This window comes from Ammospiza nelsoni, chromosome 18 (assembly GCF_027579445.1).
Source record: "Ammospiza nelsoni isolate bAmmNel1 chromosome 18, bAmmNel1.pri, whole genome shotgun sequence".
Lineage (NCBI taxonomy): Eukaryota > Metazoa > Chordata > Aves > Passeriformes > Passerellidae > Ammospiza > Ammospiza nelsoni.
The window spans coordinates 12,128,619-12,148,738 of record NC_080650.1 but is presented as its reverse complement, the minus strand read 5'-3'; the positions used below and the strand labels follow the sequence as shown (position 1 = coordinate 12,148,738).

Genomic DNA, 20,120 nt, shown 5'->3' with positions numbered 1-20,120 from the left:
ACGGCTGGAACTGGGCTGTGCTCCCAAATTTGGGCTGCTGCGATGAGATTTAATAATCTCCACACTCTGGATGTTGTAAAACAACACTGCCAGCACCTGAGTCCTGCTGGTCCAGAAGGAATATCCCAACAGGGGGAAAATCCAGCCCTTCTGACCCATCCATGAGGCAAGAACTGGCCCAGGCTCTCTCCCAGCCACAAAACCAGTCCTTGGCAAGCCAGCTTCAAAGGGGGAGAGTACTTCCCAGAGCTGGGCTGGAGCTGCCCTGCTGGAAGAGCCTCCCAAGGTTCTGAGCAGAGGATGCTCCATCCCATCCATCCATCCATCATCCATCCATCCATCCATCCATCCATCCATCCATCCATCCATCCATCCATCCCATCCATCCCATCCATCCATCCATCCATCCATCCATCCATCCATCCATCCATCATCCATCCATCCATCCATCCATCCATCCATCCATCCATCCATCCATCCCATCCATCCCATTCATCCCATCTTTGCTTGGCCCAGGACAATTAGCAGGGGGAACAGGGCTCCCATAGCACATCTATTTTCAAAGCACTTTAGAGCCCTTGGAAGACCAAGATCAGCAGCCACCTTGGATCATCCCCAAACACCATGGGGAGTAAGGAGTATTTGTGACAAACAGCTCCAAATCTAGAATTTTGGCTTTTTCCCTCTGGGTTATGTTGACAGCTGCTGTCTCTGCTCTCTTGTCCCCCTGCAGAGTGACAAGGTGACCATCGTGGATCACCACTCGGCCACTGAGTCCTTCATCAAGCACATGGAGAATGAGTACCGCTGCCGGGGGGGCTGTCCCGCCGACTGGGTGTGGATCGTGCCGCCCATGTCGGGCAGCATCACCCCCGTCTTCCACCAGGAGATGCTCAACTACCGCCTGACGCCCTCCTTTGAGTACCAGGTGCGGTCCCCACCCTCCACCGTGCCTCTGGCCAAGGGCGGGGCGGGAGAGGGAGCTCAGGAGGTGCAGGAAGGGCAGGGACACCATCCAATTCCTGCACAATGGATATTTCACCCCAGCATAGTGTAATGATGGGGGTTTGCCCCTCCGTGGGGATGTGGGACACCTGAGCTCCCAGTTTTTAATCACACTTTGGAAGTGCCTACTGAGTGGGTGAGGAAATGGCTGGAAGGCTCCTACATCCCATTCCAGCCTGCAGGTTTGAGAGGATGGCTTCTGGATCCCACATCCCAAATCCCATATCCCATATCCCATATCCCATATCCCATATCCCATATCCCATATCCCATATCCCATATCCCATATCCCATATCCCATGTCCCATTCCAGACTGCAGGTTTGAGTGGATATAGCTCTTGGATCCCATATCCCATATCCCAAATTCCATATCTCATATCCCATATCCCATATCCCAAATCCCATATCCCATCCCAGCCTGCAGGTTTGAGAGGATATAGCTCTTGGATCCCATATCCCACATCCCATATCTCAAACCCCAAATCCCATATCCCATAAACCATATCCCAAATCCCAAATCTCAAATCCCATATCCCATTCCAGCCTGCAGGTTTGAGAGGCTGGCTCCTGTATCCCATATCCCATATCCCATATCCCATATCCCATTCTAGCCTGCAGGTTTGAGAGGCTGGCTCCTGGATCCATATCCCAAATCCCATATCTCATTTCCTGTTCCACTCTGCAGGTTTGAGAGGATGGCTCCTGTATCCCATATCCCATATCTCATGTTCCATATCCCATATCCCATATCCCATTCCAGACTGCAGGTTTGAGTGGATATAGCTCTTGGATCCCATATCCCATATCCCAAATCCCATATCCCATCCCAGCCTGCAGGTTTGAGAGGCTGGCTCCTGTATCCCAAATCCTGTATCCCATATTGCATATCCCATTCCAGCCTGAAGGTTTGACTGGATATAGCTCCTGTATCCCAAATCCCATATCCCAAATCCCGGATCCCAAATCCCATATCCCATTTCAGCCTGCAGGTATGAGAGGATGCTCCTGCACCCAGGGGCTCCAGCAGTGGGACAGGGGCTGCAGCCCAGCAGCCCCAGCAGGGGCTCAAATGCTGCTGCTGGGCTGTTTAACCCTGTAACCCAGGAGGAGAATCCCCTCAGCAAACACTCCCTCATTATCCAGCCTTCCCTGCTCCGGTGCTTTCCACACAAAGTGACCTTTAGTCAAGAGCCCTTAAGGAATAACCACAGAGCAGGAGCAGTCTGTTCACTCCTTCCCAGCCCACCAGGCCCCCCGATGCTTCCTGGCTCTGCCTGCAGCCTGCAAGGGCACGGAATGAGCTTCTGTGTGCCTGCTCTGCCTTCAGCTGCCTCCCCTTCCCAAAGGGCCTCTTAGGGAAAAAAACCTGTGGCCAGAGCAGGGGAAAGGATCTGTTTCCATCACCTCTCCCCTTCTGGCGCCGTCTCCTTTTTGGCTGTGGCCTATTAACACTGCTCTCGAGAGGTGACAGAGCAATTGGCCAGATGCTGCTACAAGCCAGGAGGGTTTATTAGATTGCAGTTTTCCTGGGCATGTTCCATAGCCTAAACAAACCCCCACAAGGCTCCAAGGATCAGAGACACAGAGAGGAGAGGCAGAGCTGTGCTGTAGCAGCTATTCCTCCCCTTCCTCACTGGAAGAATTTAACTCTCAGTGCTGTGGGTGCTGCATTTCTCCAAGCTCTGAGCACTCCCCACCCTCTCTGATCCTGCTTTTCCCTCTCCTAGCCGGACCCCTGGAACACCCACGTCTGGAAAGGGGTCAATGGGACACCCACCAAGAAGAGGGCCATTGGCTTTAAGAAGCTGGCAAAGTGAGTACCAGCAGGCTCTGGAAAGGCCTGGAATGTTTGGGGCTGGATTTAAGCACCCTGTGGGTGTGTATATCACCCTACAGATGATGGGCTCTGATCTGGGCTTTGGGCCACTGAAGGCTTTACCTGCCCTGAGGGACATTTGGGGACACAGGCAGTTCTTTGAGCACCCCTCAGACCACCAAAAGGGGTGTGACCAGGTAAATCCCAGATCCTGGGTATTGTTTATTCTCCCAAGCTGTTCATTCTCTGGTTAGGAGGTTTTGATGCTCAGATATGGCTTTCCCACTTTTGGAGGGTGTTTTGCCTGTTTTTTCCTTTCCTTGGGGCAGAAAGATCCCCCCTCCCTCTTCAGGGCTGTGCTGGCACTGAGGACATCAAACTCCTGTCCATATTCCTCCTTTTTCCTACATGAGGAGAACCTGCCCCCAGTGTGTGCCCAACCCTCCAAACACCTGCTTTGGAAGGAAGGGGGGAGATGAGAATGAGGAATCCCCCTGCAGGCAGCAGATGGATCAGGGCTGAGCTGAGATTTGCACTTCATGGTCAGTTGACCCCTGGCAAGGGGCCACCCCAGCCCCTCCTCCCTGCCAAGGCTCCTCAGCAGCAGCAGGGATGCAGGAATGAAGCACAATTTGGCTGATTCTGGCCCAAATTCCTCCCCTGGGGGCCATTGGCAGGCAGGAGCAGGGCTGGGTGTGCCCTGGGGACGGTGGCCAGGCTGCCAGGTGGCCCTGGCTCGTCACAGCATCTCCCCACGCTTCAGTTTCCCCAAATCCCTGCCATCAATTTGCTCCCACTCTTCAGCTGTCACCTCCTGCGAGCTGCTCTCCGTGGTGCATCCATAAACAGGAGCAGCAGCTGAGGAATGTGACACTGGGGCCGGGGGAAGAGCAGGAGGATTCATGGAGCTTGGAGGAAAAAATGCTTTTATTGCTCCCCTCTGCCCCATTGAGGGATGGTTTTATAAAAATGTGAGCGTGGCAGGTCATTTAAAACAAAATCTCCATTGTTCCTGGTGTAGGGAAAGGAATTGTTTTTGTAATTCACCATTAATCCTGTCTGGATCTGAGCTTATCAGCTGAAGAAGAGGCAGAGCCTTGAGCATGATTTTGTGCCTGCTCAGACTCAAAAATCTGACTAAATCTGTCCAAATCTGAGGCTTCAGACCTGCAGTCCCTGCCCTGGGGACAGGGGATACTGCCACCATGGGCAGAACTGCAGCAGCAAACAGAAATATTCCTGAGGCTGACCCTGCTAGGGGCAGGCAGGATAAACCAGCCTGCAGGAGTTTCTACCTCTCCTTTCCTCTTTTTGTCCTCCCTAAATGATTCCCCAGAGTGGGCAGGAGGAGCAGGGGCAAGCTGGGCTCCTCCTGCCCGGTGTGACCACTCCAGTATCACAGACATCTTTTTATGAAAAATCTTTTCTTTAGGATTTTTCCTCCTGAGAAGCTGAGAAGCCTCAGGAACAAAATGTAAACATTGATTATCTGCTGCTGTGGAATGCAGCAGGTGCATCTGTGATTGGTCTCATGTGGTTGTTTCTAATTAATGGCCAATCACAGCCCAGCTGGCTCAGGCTCCTTGTCCGAGCCACAAACTTTTGTTATTCTTTTCTCTTCTTAGCTTAGCTAGCTTTCTGATGAAACTTTTTTTTCTATTCTTTTAGTATAGTTTTAATGTAATATATCATAAAATAATAAATCAAGCTTTCTGAAACATGGAGTCAGATCTTAGTCTCTTCCCTCAACATAAACCCCTGTGAACACCATCACACTCCAGCTGCAGTCTCAGCTCCCCACAGCTCTTCTGAAGGGGTTGCAGGAGCCCTGCTGAACTCAAAAACCTGGGGCAAGGGCTGTCAGAGTGAATCAGGCAGCCCTTCCTCCTGCAGAGGCCACAGAGAGGCTTTGTGCTCCCTCAGCCTCCCAAAAATCACCTTTCCCTGTTGCAACAGCAGCCTAAATCCAGACCTGATAGATTTCTGCCCTTCTGGTGGCCCCATGTAAAAGCTTGGTGGTCCACTTAGAAAATAAATGTTTGGAATGTAGGAAGAACAGTGTTGATGTGATATGAATGTCCCTAAAATAACAAACCCACAACCCCTGTTCTGGTGCTCCCAGTGGTGCCACAGATAAGGAATCAGCATTCCTGGTGCTGCATCACCTGGGCCAGGGTTGGAGAGAAACTGGGGGCCCCCAGGGCCCCTCTGTGCACCCTGAGCCAGGGGGAAAACTGGAGGAAAAGCCCCCAGGCATGGCTGAGGCACAGGAAAGAGCCAGCTGGGCACCAGGCTGGGATAAATGTGCCACCCTCCCCAGCCTGCTCCTCCCAGGGGAGGGCTGGGTGTCACCAGAGTGCAAATCACAGGCACTGGGACAGCTGGGTGTGACCTGGGTGTCCCCAGGCTCTGTGTGGAGCAGGGCTGGGTTGGATTTAAGGGATGGAGGAGCTGCTGTTCCTCCTGTAGCTCCAGCTCTGGTTGGTTCCAGATCTTCTCTTATTTTTCTTTTCTCTTTTCTTTTCTTTTCTTTTTCCTTTTTCCTTTTCCTTTTTCCTTTCCCCTGATTCTTCTGTTTCTGCATCCCCCATGCCTGGTTTAGCATTTTCCTCCTTCATGCCATCCAGGTTTTTGAGCTCTGTCCAAGCTTCCCCATCTCCTTTTCCTCTCTGACAACTCAAGCTCTTCCAGGCTTCCCTGTTTGCCATGTGAGAACCAAAAAATTGATGCTGCAGCTTTGTAAGGCTTTTCATTTAATAGGAAATTAAAAGGTCTGGGCTAGAAGGACAGGTCAGGTCCAAGCTCTGACTGGGATTTATTCCTGCTTCCCAGGGCTGTGAAGTTCTCAGCCAAGCTGATGGGCCAAGCCATGGCCAAGAGGGTCAAGGCCACCATCCTGTATGCCACGGAGACGGGGAAGTCCCAGGTCTATGCAAAAACCCTCTGTGAGATCTTCAAACACGCCTTTGACGCCAAGGTATTGCTCCTGACACGTGCTGGGTGTGAGATCATGGTGTGGAAACAGCTGCCAACAGCCTTCAGGGTGTGCCCTTGTGGGTCTGGGGTGGAGAAAATCCCTGATTTCCTGCACTGATTGCAGCTGTGGCCCCTCTGGAGGCAGCCCCACGGCTGGCCCTGTCCCTCCAGACTCCTGTTCCCACCCTGCCCATGCAGAGATCCCAGCAGGGACGTGCTGTCCCCCTCCCCAGCCTGCCCAGGAGGCTCCCAGCTCTCTGTGCCCTCTCTGTGCCCCCAGGTGATGGCCATGGATGAGTATGATGTGGTGCACCTGGAGCACGAGACCATGGTCCTGGTGGTCACCAGCACCTTTGGCAACGGGGACCCGCCTGAGAACGGAGAGGTAGGACAGCAGGGACAGCAGGGGATAGCAGGGGTGTCTTGGTTTGGAAAGACAGGAGTCTGTTAAGGAAGGCAGGAGCCTCCCATGAAATGGAGAATTTAAACCCTCCCCACCCCTCTGAATTGCTATAAATTTTAAATTAAGGGGCTCTTAGGCAAAAATATGGGAGCAGGAAATAACAGTTCTTTAATAGGGAAAAGAAAAAAAACCAAAAGGATAAAATAAACAATTCAGTACAATAGAACAACAGTGACAGAGTCAGAACCCAACCTGACACCCTGTGGGTCAGGGTGTTGGTGGCAGTGCCATTGGAATTGTGGCTCAGCCCTCCTGCAGTGTCAGGGGTGGTTCTGTTGGAGCAGGGGGATCTGTAGAGAAGGATGTATTCTTCCTCTGAAGATCCAGTGGGAGAAGAGGCAGCTGCTGTTCCTCTGGGGAATCCAGTGCAGAAGCTGTGCTGGTGTCTCAGAACCTCTGGATTATATCTGGGTAGGAATGCTTGGCTCCTCCCTCTGGGCTCACATCTCCCAATGGGATGCTGTAGTTCTTATCAGCCATGCAGTGACACTCAATAGCTGTTATCAGCAATGTCCCCTCCCGAGGGAGGTGTGAATGTGGTCACTCAAAGAGAGAGATAAGGCAAACTGCCCACTTGACAAAGATAATCTGCCATACAGATGGTAATGGAAAATATCTTGCATTGCAATCTTCAACAAGGGGACGGCAGGGGACAGGGCCAGGAATGTCCTTGCTTGGCTCAGACTGAGCTGGAAGGACCCCAAACAGGTCCAGGTGCTGCAGCTGCCTCCAGGCTGCTCTGGAGCAGGGACATCTCCTGGTTCCCTCCATGACACAGCCACTGATCCGATGTTAAATTCATCCTTTGTGACCCCTAGCAGTGTCACACAGAAGGTGACAGTGCCCTGGCTGGGGGGCTGTGACCTGGGCAGTGAGCAGGGAGCAGAGCCACAGCCCAGGCTGTGCTCAGGGCTGGGTTTCCTGCAAAACCTGGCAAAACTGATGGCCTTTTTTCGTTCTTTTTCTGTAGAAATTTGGCTGTGCATTAATGGAGATGAAGAATCCCAACTCCAACCTGGAGGAGAGGAAGTAAGAGCACTCCAACCCCTTCCCTTCCCGGTCCAAACCCCAGCATGCAGGACAGGTTCACTGCCTCCATCCTCTCACAGGAGAGTGGGAAACCCTCGGGCAGATCTCACATTTGCAAATATCCAGGAATGGGACCAGCCTGGACATCCAGGAAATGGACAGACTGGAGGTCCCAGGGAGGATAAAAACACAGATTCAGGGGTGCCTGTGGGTCCCAGCTTGTAATTCCCTGGGGTGACACTTCAAAGCTTCTCTCTTCATTTTGAAGAGGCAGAAATCTGTGAAAAAAACAGATAAAAATAGGAATTTCCCCAAAATCATCGATTCTGAGAGCTGGAGCCTGTCCAGGAGGCACTGAAATAGTAAGAGTTGGAGGTAGAAGGGAGTTCCCAGGCTTGCAGATGTAGGTGGGGGAGGGCTGGAGAACCAGATTTAGCTCCATGCATGGTGTGAAAAGATTTCTAGGGAAAATAAGAGCTGTGATAATCCTGTGATGTTTGTAACGGGTACCTAGGAGACAGAACGTGGGATTGTAGAAAATCCCCCTTCAGGGGAGGATGAGCTTTGTGCAGATCCCAGGGGGGGAAAGGAAGGGAGGGCTCTGACAATGATCATTTGGGGTCTCCTCTAATTTTAGCTGCGAAGAATAAAATATTTCCCTGAACTGGGTCACTGCTGTGCCCTGGAATATCTCCTGAGCTGACAACTGGCACAGGGCTGCTCCTTAATTCAGGAGGGATCCAGGGCAATTCCAGCACCCTGGCTCAGGGCAGTGTCCCCAGGGTGGTGACAAACACACAGGGACCAGTTTGTCTGTGATGGCCCTGACTCCAGGGTGGTGACAGGGACCAGTTTGTGGCTCTCCAGAGCTGGTCCTGCTGATGGATCCCTGCTGAAAACCCAGCAGGCTCCTCATGGCCTGGTGCCTCAATGGGGACAGTGACAGAGCAGGCTGCCCTGGAGGGCTGAGGATGGAGAAGGGATGTTCCACACATGGTTCTCGCCCCAAGGATCTTCTCCTTGGGGGCAGATGTGCTGCCCATGGCTGGTCGGGCAGATTTGAGGAGGTTAAAAGCCCCTCAGCTCGGTGCTTGCTGTCCCAGACACCTCCAAGTGTGATTTAAGGACTGGTATGAGCTTCTCAGAACCAGGCAGAGACACCCTGCACTGTCCCAGCTGTTCCAAGGCCTGTCCAGCCTGGCTGTGGACACTTCCAGGGATCCACAGTTTCTCTTTTTGGCATTGCCCCAGCCAATATCCAGGACCTTGCTAACATCAAGCACTCAAAAAAACCTTTTGCAATGAGAAAAGGAGAACTGGAGGAGGCAGTGGGGGGAAGAGGGACAGTGTCAGCCTGGTTAAAGACACCTGGAGAGAGCAGCCCATGGAGTCCCAGCTCCCCCAGGGAATGCTGAGACCCTCAGGGCAGGGTGGCCTTAGCGTGATAGTGTCACAGAAGCCTGTCAGGGCTCTCTGCCCACAGCCCTGAGGCTGTGCTGGGCTTGGTATTTGGCTCCTCATGTCTTACAGCAAGGGTTTCCCAAGGGTTTTCCAAGGGTTTTCTAAAGCATTCCTATTCCAAGCCTGCTGTTGAAGTGCAGCCCATCCATCCCACACCACAGGGACCTCCTCAGTCCAGCTGCTGTCCCAACCTTGGGCCAGCACCCACCTGGGCAATTTGGGCTTTGTGTCCCTCGAATCCAGAGGATTCTGCTGCCCTGAACAGAGCCTGGATTGCAGAAAATCCCCCACACTGCAAGATGAGCTTGGAGCACCTCAGAGGTTGGGGAGGGAGGCCAGCTAACATGGGATAACCCAGGGGAGGCCATGGCCAGGGCCAGCTGAGTGGAGGAGCAGGAAGGCGTGGAGGTCTGGGGAGAGGGGGGAGGCTGAGGGGCAGAGGTGGCCCTGGAGCTCTGTGACCCAGCTGTCACTGGCAGAGGTGGCCCTGGGGCTCTGTGACCCGGCTGTCCCTGGATCAGGCCATGCTCTCCTGTGCTGTGCCAGGCCATGCCATGCTCTCCCGTGCCGTGCCGGCTGCAGGAGCTGTGCCATGACTCATGCACACAGCGCTGCTCACTGCTCACTGCTCTGCCTGTAAATTTAGAAACTCTTGTGCGGAGCAATTTTGGGAGATGGCTCAATTCAGAAATACTTCTGCTGTTGTCAGATTTTATTTTTTTTTCCTCGGTTCCCCTTCCCCCTCCTCACCCCTTCTTCTCTCACTCTGTTTTTTGGGGTTTTTTTAATTTCCCACTTCCTATGAATGAAAGAACCCTCAGAATATCTCTTCAGACACACACCTGACCTTGTGTGCTGCCAGGGAAGGGCAGGTAGAGCCCAAGGTCCTGGCAGCTCTGTGTCACTGTAGGAGGTGACCAGGACTTCATGGAGCATCCCTGCTCCAGCTGAGGATGCACAGGGGTTGCTATGGCCTTACCCCCGGAGGGAGCACATTCCTCTCCTCTTCCACACTGCCTGCTGGTGGAGTTGTGAGCCCTCAGCTGTGCTTTGGAGCCCCACCGTGAGCTCCAAAGCCAGGGGGTGCCCCCAGTGTGAGCCTGGCTGCTGTTGTTGCCCACAGGAGCTACAAGGTCCGGTTCAACAGCGTCTCCTCTTACTCGGATGCACGGAAATCCTCCAGTGATGGCCCTGACCCCAGGGACAACTTCGAGAGCACGGGGCCCCTGGCAAACGTCAGGTAAAGGGTCAGGGCAGGAGCTGGTGCTGCACAGACCCCACCTCACCCCGAGGTGTTTGGGTGATGTGCAGACCCCTCCAGGCTGCTGTGCGTGGTGGTGGAACAGGAGGGGCCAGCTGTGCTCTGGCCTATCTAAAAGATCCCTTTTCCTGTCATGTTTCTATGAGACCTGGCTCTGAACTGAAATAATCCAGATCAATAGCTGTGATTTTTAAAGCTTAATAGCTATATCTGGATGAAGCTTTTGAACTTGACCTGTCATTTGCTGACTTGCTACCCAGACATGTGGTCTCCAGTGCAGCACAAACTGCAAATTTTCACCAAAGCCACACATCAAATGAATTCTCAGAATAAATTGTTCATATAGCAAGTGAAAACAGCTGCATTGTGGTGAGTCACCCAGCTGCACACTGGGGTTAAAAACAGCTCATCACCTCATGTGTGTGAGAGAGTTGTGAGCCCTACAATTTAGGGACCACATTAATAAACTCTGGTGTCTTCTGGTGGGATTACCTTCCCCCTCAGGGTCCCTCCCAGCTGAGCAGCCACAGCTGAGCCATCTTTGCACAGGTTCTCCGTGTTTGGGCTGGGCTCCAGGGCTTACCCCCACTTCTGCGCCTTCGCCCGCGCCGTGGACACGCTGCTGGAGGAGCTGGGGGGAGAGAGGATCCTCCGCATGGGAGAGGGGGATGAGCTCTGTGGCCAGGAGGAATCCTTCAGGACCTGGGCCAAGAAGGTCTTCAAGGTAACCTTGAGGGGCTGCAGGGTGGAGCAGGGGGGAGAAGGACAGAGCTTGGAGCTGGATCTGAACCCAGCCTCCCCTTCCTGGCACCGGGACGCTCCAGCACCGCCCCAGCCCACAGCAAAGAGGGTGGAGCTGATGCTCTGCTTTGTGCTGACTACCCAAAGGTCACCGATGTGTTGAATCCCTGCATCATCCCAGATATGTGGGAAGGAGAGCAGCACGAGCAATGTCCATGGCCACTAGTCCAGCCCCACACTGCTAGGGGCTCCTTGTCCATGTGGGCTGGGATGAGGGGGTCATTTGGGCTGGGCTGGGCTGAGGGGGTGCCTGAGGGCCTGGTGGGTGCTGCAGGCAGCGTGTGACGTGTTCTGCGTGGGGGACGACGTGAACATCGAGAAAGCCAACAACTCCCTGATCAGCAACGACCGCAGCTGGAAGAGGAGCAAGTTCCGCCTGACCTACGTGGCTGAGGCCCCGGAGCTCACACAAGGTACAGGCCTGGAGGGCTCTGCCTGTGGGGAACATGGGCAACACACAGGGGTAGAGGGGTCAAACCCCTTTTTTTGTCTCTGTTAAATTCCCAGTGTTTCAGCCCTGCCTTTCCCTTCATCTCATCCCCAAGGAGCAGCCCCAGGCCCCTCAGGCCATTTCAGCCCTGCCTTTGCCCCCATCCCAGGCCCAAGGAGCAGCCCCATGCCCCTCAGGCCAGTCCTGTCTGTGTCTGTAACAGAGATGTTTGGGCCTGATCTGCTCTCCCTCCTTCTGACCCCCTTTTTTGAAGCAAGGAACTGGAAAATTGGGATCTTTCCAGGCTTATTTTTTCCAAGGCTGCTCCATGGAGTGTTGTGGAGCAAAGGCAGGTCAGCCCATGGACACCTGGCCCCTGCAGCTCCTGCAGCACCAGCTCAGCTCTGCCCAAACCCAGGTGCTCTCCTGCCAGCCAGGCAGCAAGAGGAGCTGTGGGCATTGTGAGGGCACTGCCCTGAGTGTCACAGGGGTGGTTTTGGAATCCTCTGTCACTAAAAAAACATGCTTGGGTCACCCCTGGGGCTCCTGATCCCTTGGGCTCACAGGAGGGACGTCAAACCCCTGTGGTCAGCTCTGGTCTGAGGGGATGAACCCACAGTGGTCCTACAGAAGCCTTGGCCATGCTCTGCTGAATCCCTTCCCTGGCTCTTATCCTCCTCAGGACTGTACAGCATCCACAAAAAACGTGTCTATGCAGCCCGGCTCCTCACACGGCAGAACCTGCAGAGCCCCAAGTCCAGGTAGGAGATGCAGCTATCCTAAACACACACCTGGGGCACCCAGAACAGTGCTACAAACAGCCCTTGAGCCCTGGAGGTCTGTGGAATCCACCTTTGTGCAGGCCATGAGTCAGCCTGGAAGGCAGAGGGAGTGTTCCTGGCCTCCATGCACGGTGGAATTCCTGCTGGTCCCTCCCTCAGCCCATGGGATGGGGAGCTGGCTGGAGGGGTGTGGGAAACCAAGACATCCCTCTGGCTGTCCAGGATGGGCAGGACCCCTTGCCAGGGGGCTCAGAAGCCCTGGCACAGAGCCCAAAACACCTGTGGGTTTGATTATGACCCATGGAAAAAATTACCAACCTTGTATGAAGATCAGCAAGCCACAACAGTTTAGGTAGAATAATAGTGAAGTTATCACTGTGTGGAAAAGTAGATTTTAGGGTTTTGGTATGGGGGTTCAGGAGGCAAGATGGAGGGAACTGGGTGTGTCCAGCCTTTCTCCTCCTTCTTCTTGGCCTCCATCTTCTGCTGTGATGTTGGCACTTACAGATTGGTTTAGAGAAGAAGCTCACTGTCTAACAGAGGTGATAGGTACTGGAAAGTAATTGTAAACATTGTACATGTAGTTTTTAGTATAAAGACATAACACTGCCCTGGGGCAGGCAGAGTGCCTGGAACTGTCCTGCTGGATGGACCTCAGCAAGGCAGGAGAAAATTTTTTATAGATAAGAAACAATGAACAACCTTGAGAGTGAGAAATGAAGAGCTCTGACTCCTTCTTCAAGCGCCGGGCTGGGAAAAGAGACTTTTGAACTTTTCTCGTGGTCACTCTGACCAGCTAGAGATCCTGACAAAGAAGCAGGATAAAATTGCTGAGCAAGAGGTTCAATTGGTTTTCCCCTTTTAAAAAGTCCCTGAGGGTGAGTCAGGGCGTGTTGCAGTGTCCCTTCTCCCTGCTGTAACCTTGTTGACATGGCCACCACAGCTTGGATATGTCACCACCCCTGCCCAGCTCACCAGCAGCTCCTGAGGCCAGGGCTCAGCCTCTCCCTGAAGGATCTTTGTGGGCGTTCCCAAAGACCATCCCAAAGTCAGTGATTTTGGGGAAGGAACCCCCAAACCACTTTTTCCTGCTCTTCCTCCTTCCTCTGCAGCCGCCTGACGATTTTCCTGCGCCTGCACACCAACGGGCACCAGGAGCTGCAGTACCAGCCTGGGGACCACCTGGGCGTCTTCCCGGGCAACCACGAGGACTTGGTCAATGCCCTCATCGACAGGCTTGAGGATGCCCCTCCAACCAACCAGCTGGTGAAGGTGGAGCTGCTGGAGGAGAGAAGCACAGCTCTAGGTAACCAGGGAGTACAGGTGGCCTCTCTCCTCCTTTCCCTGAAGTTCTTGTAGCTCCTCTGGGAGGTGGGTGGCCCCAGGAGAATTATTTTCATCTGTCTGCTGTGTTTGTGTGGATTGGGAGCTCCTCCTTCGTCCCTGCCCTGCCCAGAGCCATTGCTTGTCTGCACTTGAGATGTGGAGCAAGGGGTTGAAGGGTGTGACTGTTCTCAGGGGTCCAAGGATGAGGGAAGAGATGAGGATCTGACTCCATGTTTCAGAAGGCTTGATTTATTATTTTATCATATATATTATATTAAAACTATGCTAAAAGAATAGAAGAAAGGATTTCATCAGAAGGCTAGCTAAGAATAGTAAGGAAGGAATGAAAAACAAAGGCTTGACTGTGATTGGCCATTAATTAGAAACGACCACATGAGACCAATCATAGATGCACCTGTTGCATTCCACAGCAGCAGATAATCATTGTTTACATTTTGTTCCTGAGGCCTCTCAGCTTCTCAGCAGGAAAAATCCTAAGGAAAGGATTTTTCATAAAAGATGTCTGTGACAGAAGGATGGGCGTGGCCTTGGGGAAGATTTTCCATGGAAAAGCTAAAGGTATTTATGTTCCCTTAGAAAGAGTAAGGTCTAGGACTGGGAAGAAGAGTTACAGGATGTGGAGGGGGCATCCCAACACCAGATTTCAGGGATTTCCTGAATCCCTGCTGGAGATAGAAAACCCTAATCCAGTGTCTCAGAGGGGGATGAAAACCAGGATTTGCCCACCTGGTCTCTGCTGCTCAGCTGATCCCAGGCTCGTGCTGGATTCCCTCCTGGCAGGTGTCATCAGTAACTGGACAGATGAGAACCGTGTCCCACCCTGCACCATCTTCCAGGCCTTCAAGTACTACCTGGACATCACCACCCCTCCCACCCCGCTGCTGCTGCAGCAGTTCGCTCTGCTGGCCACCAGTGACAAGGAGAAGAAACGTCTGCAGGTCCTCAGCAAGGTAAAGAGCCCAAGCCTCAGGTTCTGCAAGCCCTGGGGGCAATCACAGCCCAGCCAGGGCATTTCCATCCCACACTGTGCTTAGGCTGAGTCTCCTGAGCTCTGCTCAGGGTGCCTTCACTGCCCCTCACTCCAGCTTTGCCATGGACCTCCTGGGAAAAGGTGGATCCTGCAGCTCTCTCCTCCTTCCCTCTTTCCCAGGGCTTGCAGGAGTACGAGGAGTGGAAGTGGTCCAAGAACCCCACGATCGTGGAGGTGCTGGAGGAGTTCCCCTCGGTGCAGATGCCCTCCACGCTGCTGCTGACCCAGCTGCCCCTCCTGCAGCCTCGCTACTACTCCATCAGCTCGTCCCCAGAGATGTACCCAGGGGAGGTGCACCTCACCGTGGCTGTGGTGTCCTACCGCACCCGAGGTACAGCCCCAGGGCTGGGCTCTGGGGGAAACAGCGCAGGGGCAGCCACACCAAACCTCTGGCAGGGAGATGTGCCTTTAAAGAAAAGGATTGCTGCAAGATTCCCCCAAACCATGGCATTGCTGTCCCATGTCATGGAGAGTGGCAGTGACACAGAGGTGACACTTCTCAGCCAGTATCTTGGTTTAAAAGCCAGGTGTCTGCTAAGGAAGGCAACAGCCTCCCCTGAAATGGAAAATGCAAACCCCCTCTGCCTGAATTATTATAAATTTGAAATTAAGGGGCTCTCAGGCAAAGATATGGGAGTAGGAATAACAGTTCTTTACTAGGAAAATTAAAAATACAAATGCAATACAAAAAACAAAAAAAAAACCACTGCCAGAGTCAGAATAGGAGCTGACTCCTGTGTGTCAGGGTGGTGTCCCAGCCCCATCCCATGGGGGCTCAGCCCTCCTGCAGTGCCAGCTGTGGCTCTGCTGCAGCAGGGATCCTGCACAAGGGGGGAGTTTTCCTCTGCAGCTCCAGGGCTGCTGCAGATGGGCCTGGGCTCCCTCTGGCCATGCAGGGCAGCAGAAAGCTGCTCCTCTGGCAATGCAGGGGGCAAAGGCTGCTGTGCTGTGCCAGGCTCAGATTGGATCCAGGTAGGAATGCTTGGCTCCTCCCCTGGGCACAGCATCTCCCCATGGGATGCTGGGATTGGATCAGCCCTGCAGGGACACTCAGTGGCCATGGACAGCAGAGATCTCCTGGAGGGAGGGTTGGCTGTGGAAGAGATAAAGAAAAAACTGCCCCATGAACAGCAGAGAACTGCCCCAGCTCTGACAGATGGGGATAGAACACACAGCCCCAGCTACACCTTTTAGCTTGAAACAGACAGGTCCATAACCCAAGCTCCATGTAGGATTGTGTTTGCCCACCACAAATCCACATTCCCAGTAGCCAAACTTGTGTAGCAGTGACACTGATGTGTCCAAGCATGGTCATGGTGTGGATGGACACAGCCCTGGTGCTCTGCAGGACACAAAGAGGACACAGTAGAGCTGCCATTGAGGGTTTCTGTTTGGGAGCATCAGAATGCTGCCAAAAAGGTCAAAAGGAGAGCTGGGTACTCCCTAAGGATTGTGGAGGTCCAGCTCTGCCAGGTCAGGGTCCTGGGTAGCTCCACAGAGGGATCCAAGTGCCAAACTCTGCCAAGTTCATGGAGAAATGGAGAATGGATGCTGAGGTATGAAATGTTTCAGGGAAGTGTTCATGCAGGATGTAGCAGGGAGGGTTTGAGGAAAGAAAACAGTGATGTGCCAGGTACAGACCTCCTCTTCTCCCTTCCCAGATGGAGAGGGACCCATCCACCACGGAGTGTGCTCCTCGTGGCTCAGTCGGATCCAGACGGATGAAGTGGTTCCCTGCTTTGTACGAGGGTGAGTGACCCACAGAGGCCAGGCCTGAGGAGGAGGGGGTGAGACCCCTCACAGGATGAGCTCTCTGCCCTCAGTTGCTGTCACAGTGGGAAAAAACAGGACTGGGTTTGTGAGCAAATGGTTTCCCCTTTGAGGGAAATTCTGCACAAAATGTCACATCCTGGGGTTTTCACCTCATTTCCTACCCCTCATTCTCTGGGAGGTGTCTCAGCTGGCTGTGGGCAGAGGGAACACCCTGCTGGTGTTTAACTGGAGCTTTGCTGTGTGCAGTGCCCCCGGGTTCCACCTGCCCCAGGACCCCCAGGTGCCCTGCATCCTCATCGGCCCCGGCACCGGCATCGCCCCCCTTCCGCAGCTTCTGGCAGCAGCGGCTCTTCGACATCCAGCACAAAGGTGGGGCCGTCCTCTTCCTCACCTCACAGAGCTTGGGTGGGGCCATCCCTCTTCCTCACCTGACGCAGATTTTGGACAGGGCTGTCCCCTGCTTCTTCCTCACACAGATTTTGGGTGGGGCCATCCTGTTCCTCACCTCACACAGATTTTGGACTGAGCTGTCCCCTGTTTCACCTCACACAGAGTTTGGGTTGGGCTGTCCTTCCTCACCTCACAGATTTTGGGTGGGGCCATCCTTCCTCACCTCACACAGATTTTGGGCAAGGCCGTTTTGGGGTAGGGTTGTCCTTCCTCACCTCACACAGGTTTTTGGAACCCCTTGGTTGGGGTGTTGGGATGGGGATCCCACCCTGCTGGGGGTGTCCCGGCAGATGTGGTGGCAGTCTGGAGGAGGTGGCTGGTGGGAACTGGAGGTGGCTGGTGGGAATTGGAGATGGCTCATGGGAACTGGTGGCCCCTCAGGGGGAATTGGTGTCCCCAGGCTGTGAGCTGTCCCCACACTGTCCCCAGGGCTGAAGCCATGCCCCATGGTGCTGGTGTTTGGCTGCCGGCAGTCCAGGATCGACCACATCTACAAGGAGGAGACGCTGTTTGCCAAGAGCCAGGGTGTCTTCAGAGAGCTGTACACGGCCTATTCCCGGGAACCCGACAGACCAAAGGTGGGCACAGCCCTGGGAATGCTGCCCAGCCTGGGCTGGGTCCCTGGGCAGTGGTGGCTCATCCCTGGGGCACAGAAATGGGCAGGGTTGTCCCTTCTCTGTGGGCACCATTCCAGGGTGTGGTCACCATCCCAGTGGCCAGCTGGAATGTGTGCCCAGGCTGCCTCCTGCTGCCATCCACATGGGAGAGGAGGAGGGGGAAAGGGGAATGGGAAAGGGGAAAGGGGAGGAGAAGGGGGGAAGGAAAAAGGGGGAAGGAAAGGAAAGGAAAGGAAAGGAAAGGAAGGAAAGAAAGGAAAAGGAAAGGAAAGGAAAGGAAAGGAAAGGAAAGGAAAGGAAAGGAAAGGAAAGGAAAGGAAAGGAAGGAAAGGAAAGGAAAGGAAAGGAAAGGAAAGGAAAGGAAAGGAAAGGAAAGGAAAGGAAAGGAAAGGAAAGGAAAGGAAAGGAAAGGAAAGGAAAGGAAAGGAAAGGAGAAGGAAAGGAGAAAGGAAAGGAGAAAGGAAAGGAGAAAGGAAAGGGAGAAAGGAAAGGAGAAAGGAAAGGAGAAAGGAAAGGAGAAAGGAAAGGAGAAAGGAAAGGAGAAAGGAAAGGAGAAAGGAAAGGAGAAAGGAAAGGAGAAAGGAAAGGAGAAAGGAAAGGAGAAAGGAAAGGAGAAAGGAAAGGAGAAAGGAAAGGAGAAAGGAAAGGAAAGGAAAGGAAAGGAAAGGAAAGGAAAGGAAAGGAAAGGAAGAAAGGAAAGGAAAGGAAAGGAAAGGAAAGAAAGGAAAGGAGAAAGGAAAGGAGAAAGGAAAGGAGAAAGGAAAGGAGAAAGGAAAGGAGAAAGGAAAGGAGAAAGGAAAGGAGAAAGGAAAGGAGAAAGGAAAGGAGAAAGGAAAGGAGAAAGGAAAGGAGAAAGGAAAGGAGAAAGGAAAGGAGAAAGGAAAGGAGAAAGGAAAGGAGAAAGGAAAGGAGAAAGGAAAGGAGAAAGGAAAGGAGAAAGGAAAGGAGAAAGGAAAGGAGAAAGGAAAGGAGAAAGGAAAGGAGAAAGGAAAGGAGAAAGGAAAGGAGAAAGGAAAGGAGAAAGGAAAGGAGAAAGGAAAGGAGAAAGGAAAGGAGAAAGGAAAGGAGAAAGGAAAAAGGAGAAAGGAAAGGAGAAAGGAAAGGAAAGGGGAAAGGAAAAGGAAAAAGGATGTCACCCAGTGAAGTGACCCACAGCCACTGCAAATACCTGCTCCAAATTCCCACTGGGCCTGGCAATGGCAGAGATGGTGCAGGTGTGCCCATGCAAGAGCAGAAGGATGCTTTGCTGCTTTTTTGTCACTGTGGGTGCTGCAAGGCACATCTGTAGCCCCCAAAGAGGGGTGACCCCTCAGTGCTCTCCCCAGGGTTAATCCCAGCTCCCTCCTCATCCCTCAGAAATACGTGCAGGACGTGTTACAGGAGCAGCTGGCCCAGACCGTGTTCAAAGCTCTGAAGGAGCAGGGAGGCCACATCTATGTCTGTGGGGATGTCACCATGGCCGGGGACGTCCTCAAGGCCGTGCAGCTCATCGTGAGGCAGCAGGGCCAGCTGTCAGCAGAGGAGGCAGGAGCCTTCCTCAGCAAGCTGCGGGTGAGTGCTGTGTGCCACCACCGCCACCCCTGCGTGCCACCACTGCCACTCCTGCCGGGGGCACTGCACCTGCTGCCTGCCCCCTGTGCCCAGGGAGGGTCAGCAGAGGGACATGCCAAAGGTGTCTGTGTGCAGGGAGGTCACCTGGCTCCTCTGGGCAGCGGGTTGAGCACCGGTGCCGGCGCTTTTGGGTGCTTCTGGCAGGGCTTGTTGGCCATCCCTCACAAAATGGATTTATCAGGGCGTTTTGTGGGTCCCTGCTGCAAATCTCCCTGTCTGTGTGCCCTGTGCCAGACATAAATGATGAAGCTGAAGCTTAAGTGAGCTCAGTTTGGGACGCAGACCCATGGATGGATGCTGGAACAGCTCTGCTTCTCCCCAGGAGGATAACTCAGCATGATTCCTGTGGGATTTCCCCTTCTGAACCATCTCCCCTCCTCCATCCAGGCCCCATCCAAGGGAACACAGAGCCTCTGCCTGTGCACAGACTGTGCCCCTGCCAGCCAGGAATTTCCAGCTGCTGAGGGGGTCTAAAGCACAGAACAGCCCCACTGTGCCCAGGGTGGGGTGTGACCTTGGGAGGGTCACTCTGTCCCTCATGACAAAGCCCAAACCCTCTCCTGCACTTCTGCTGCCTCCCCACCACGCAGGGTTTTGCTGGGGCTGACCCTGAGTGCTCACCAATGCCCTTTTTCCCTCTGCCACCTCCCTCCCAGGATGACAGCCGGTACCACGAGGATATTTTTGGAGTCACCCTGCGCACGTACGAGGTGACAAACCGCCTTAGATCCGAGTCCATCGCCTTCATCGAGGAGAGCAAAAAAGACACGGATGAGTGAGTCCACACCTTTGTTTTAACCCCTGCAGCCACCTCAGGGGCTGGGAAAGGATGGGAAAGGGAGCTTTGGCTTTTGTGCACGCCTTGAAGCAGAGGCTGAGGAAGGCACACTGATTTTTGCTCTGGAATAGCTGTCACCTCTCTAGGATAAATCCCAATTTATTGCACTGGTGTGCTCAGATCTGACAATCCCATCCAAAGGAAAATGGTCCTGCCTGCTGCCTGCTTCCAGGCTGGCAAAACCCACAGGCAGGGGTGGCTCTCCCCAGCTGCTGGGTCCAGATGTTCAGCTCTCCATGCCCCTTCAGGAAAGATCCAGAGATTTTCTCCCTGCTGTTGCAAAAACAGCCAGAAGTTAAAAAAAAAAAAAAAAAAAAAAAAGAAATTTTGACATTTGCCGTGTTTGTTTCTGCTCTACCAAGTCTTGCCATTTGCTCAGCTTGGTCGTGGTGGGATTTTCCCTGGCTGAGCAGAAGGATTATTTAGGAT

General features: G+C 53.5%; 1 protein-coding gene across 1 annotated transcript in view; it reads left to right on the top strand.

Annotated features, from left to right (window-relative positions):
• NOS1 (nitric oxide synthase 1) overlaps positions 1–19,632 on the top strand; it is a 49,644-nt gene extending 30,012 nt beyond the window's left edge. The window contains 18 exon segments of the mRNA XM_059484933.1: positions 734–928; positions 2,734–2,819; positions 5,655–5,799; positions 6,079–6,183; positions 7,232–7,290; positions 9,875–9,991; positions 10,562–10,736; positions 11,088–11,226; positions 11,926–12,004; positions 13,138–13,331; positions 14,153–14,322; positions 14,523–14,733; positions 16,064–16,151; positions 16,422–16,494; positions 16,496–16,544; positions 17,055–17,203; positions 18,599–18,793; positions 19,510–19,632. Of these exon segments, the coding sequence (XP_059340916.1) occupies positions 734–928; positions 2,734–2,819; positions 5,655–5,799; positions 6,079–6,183; positions 7,232–7,290; positions 9,875–9,991; positions 10,562–10,736; positions 11,088–11,226; positions 11,926–12,004; positions 13,138–13,331; positions 14,153–14,322; positions 14,523–14,733; positions 16,064–16,151; positions 16,422–16,494; positions 16,496–16,544; positions 17,055–17,203; positions 18,599–18,793; positions 19,510–19,632 (2,352 nt within the window).
• The last annotated feature ends 488 nt before the right edge of the window (positions 19,633–20,120 follow it).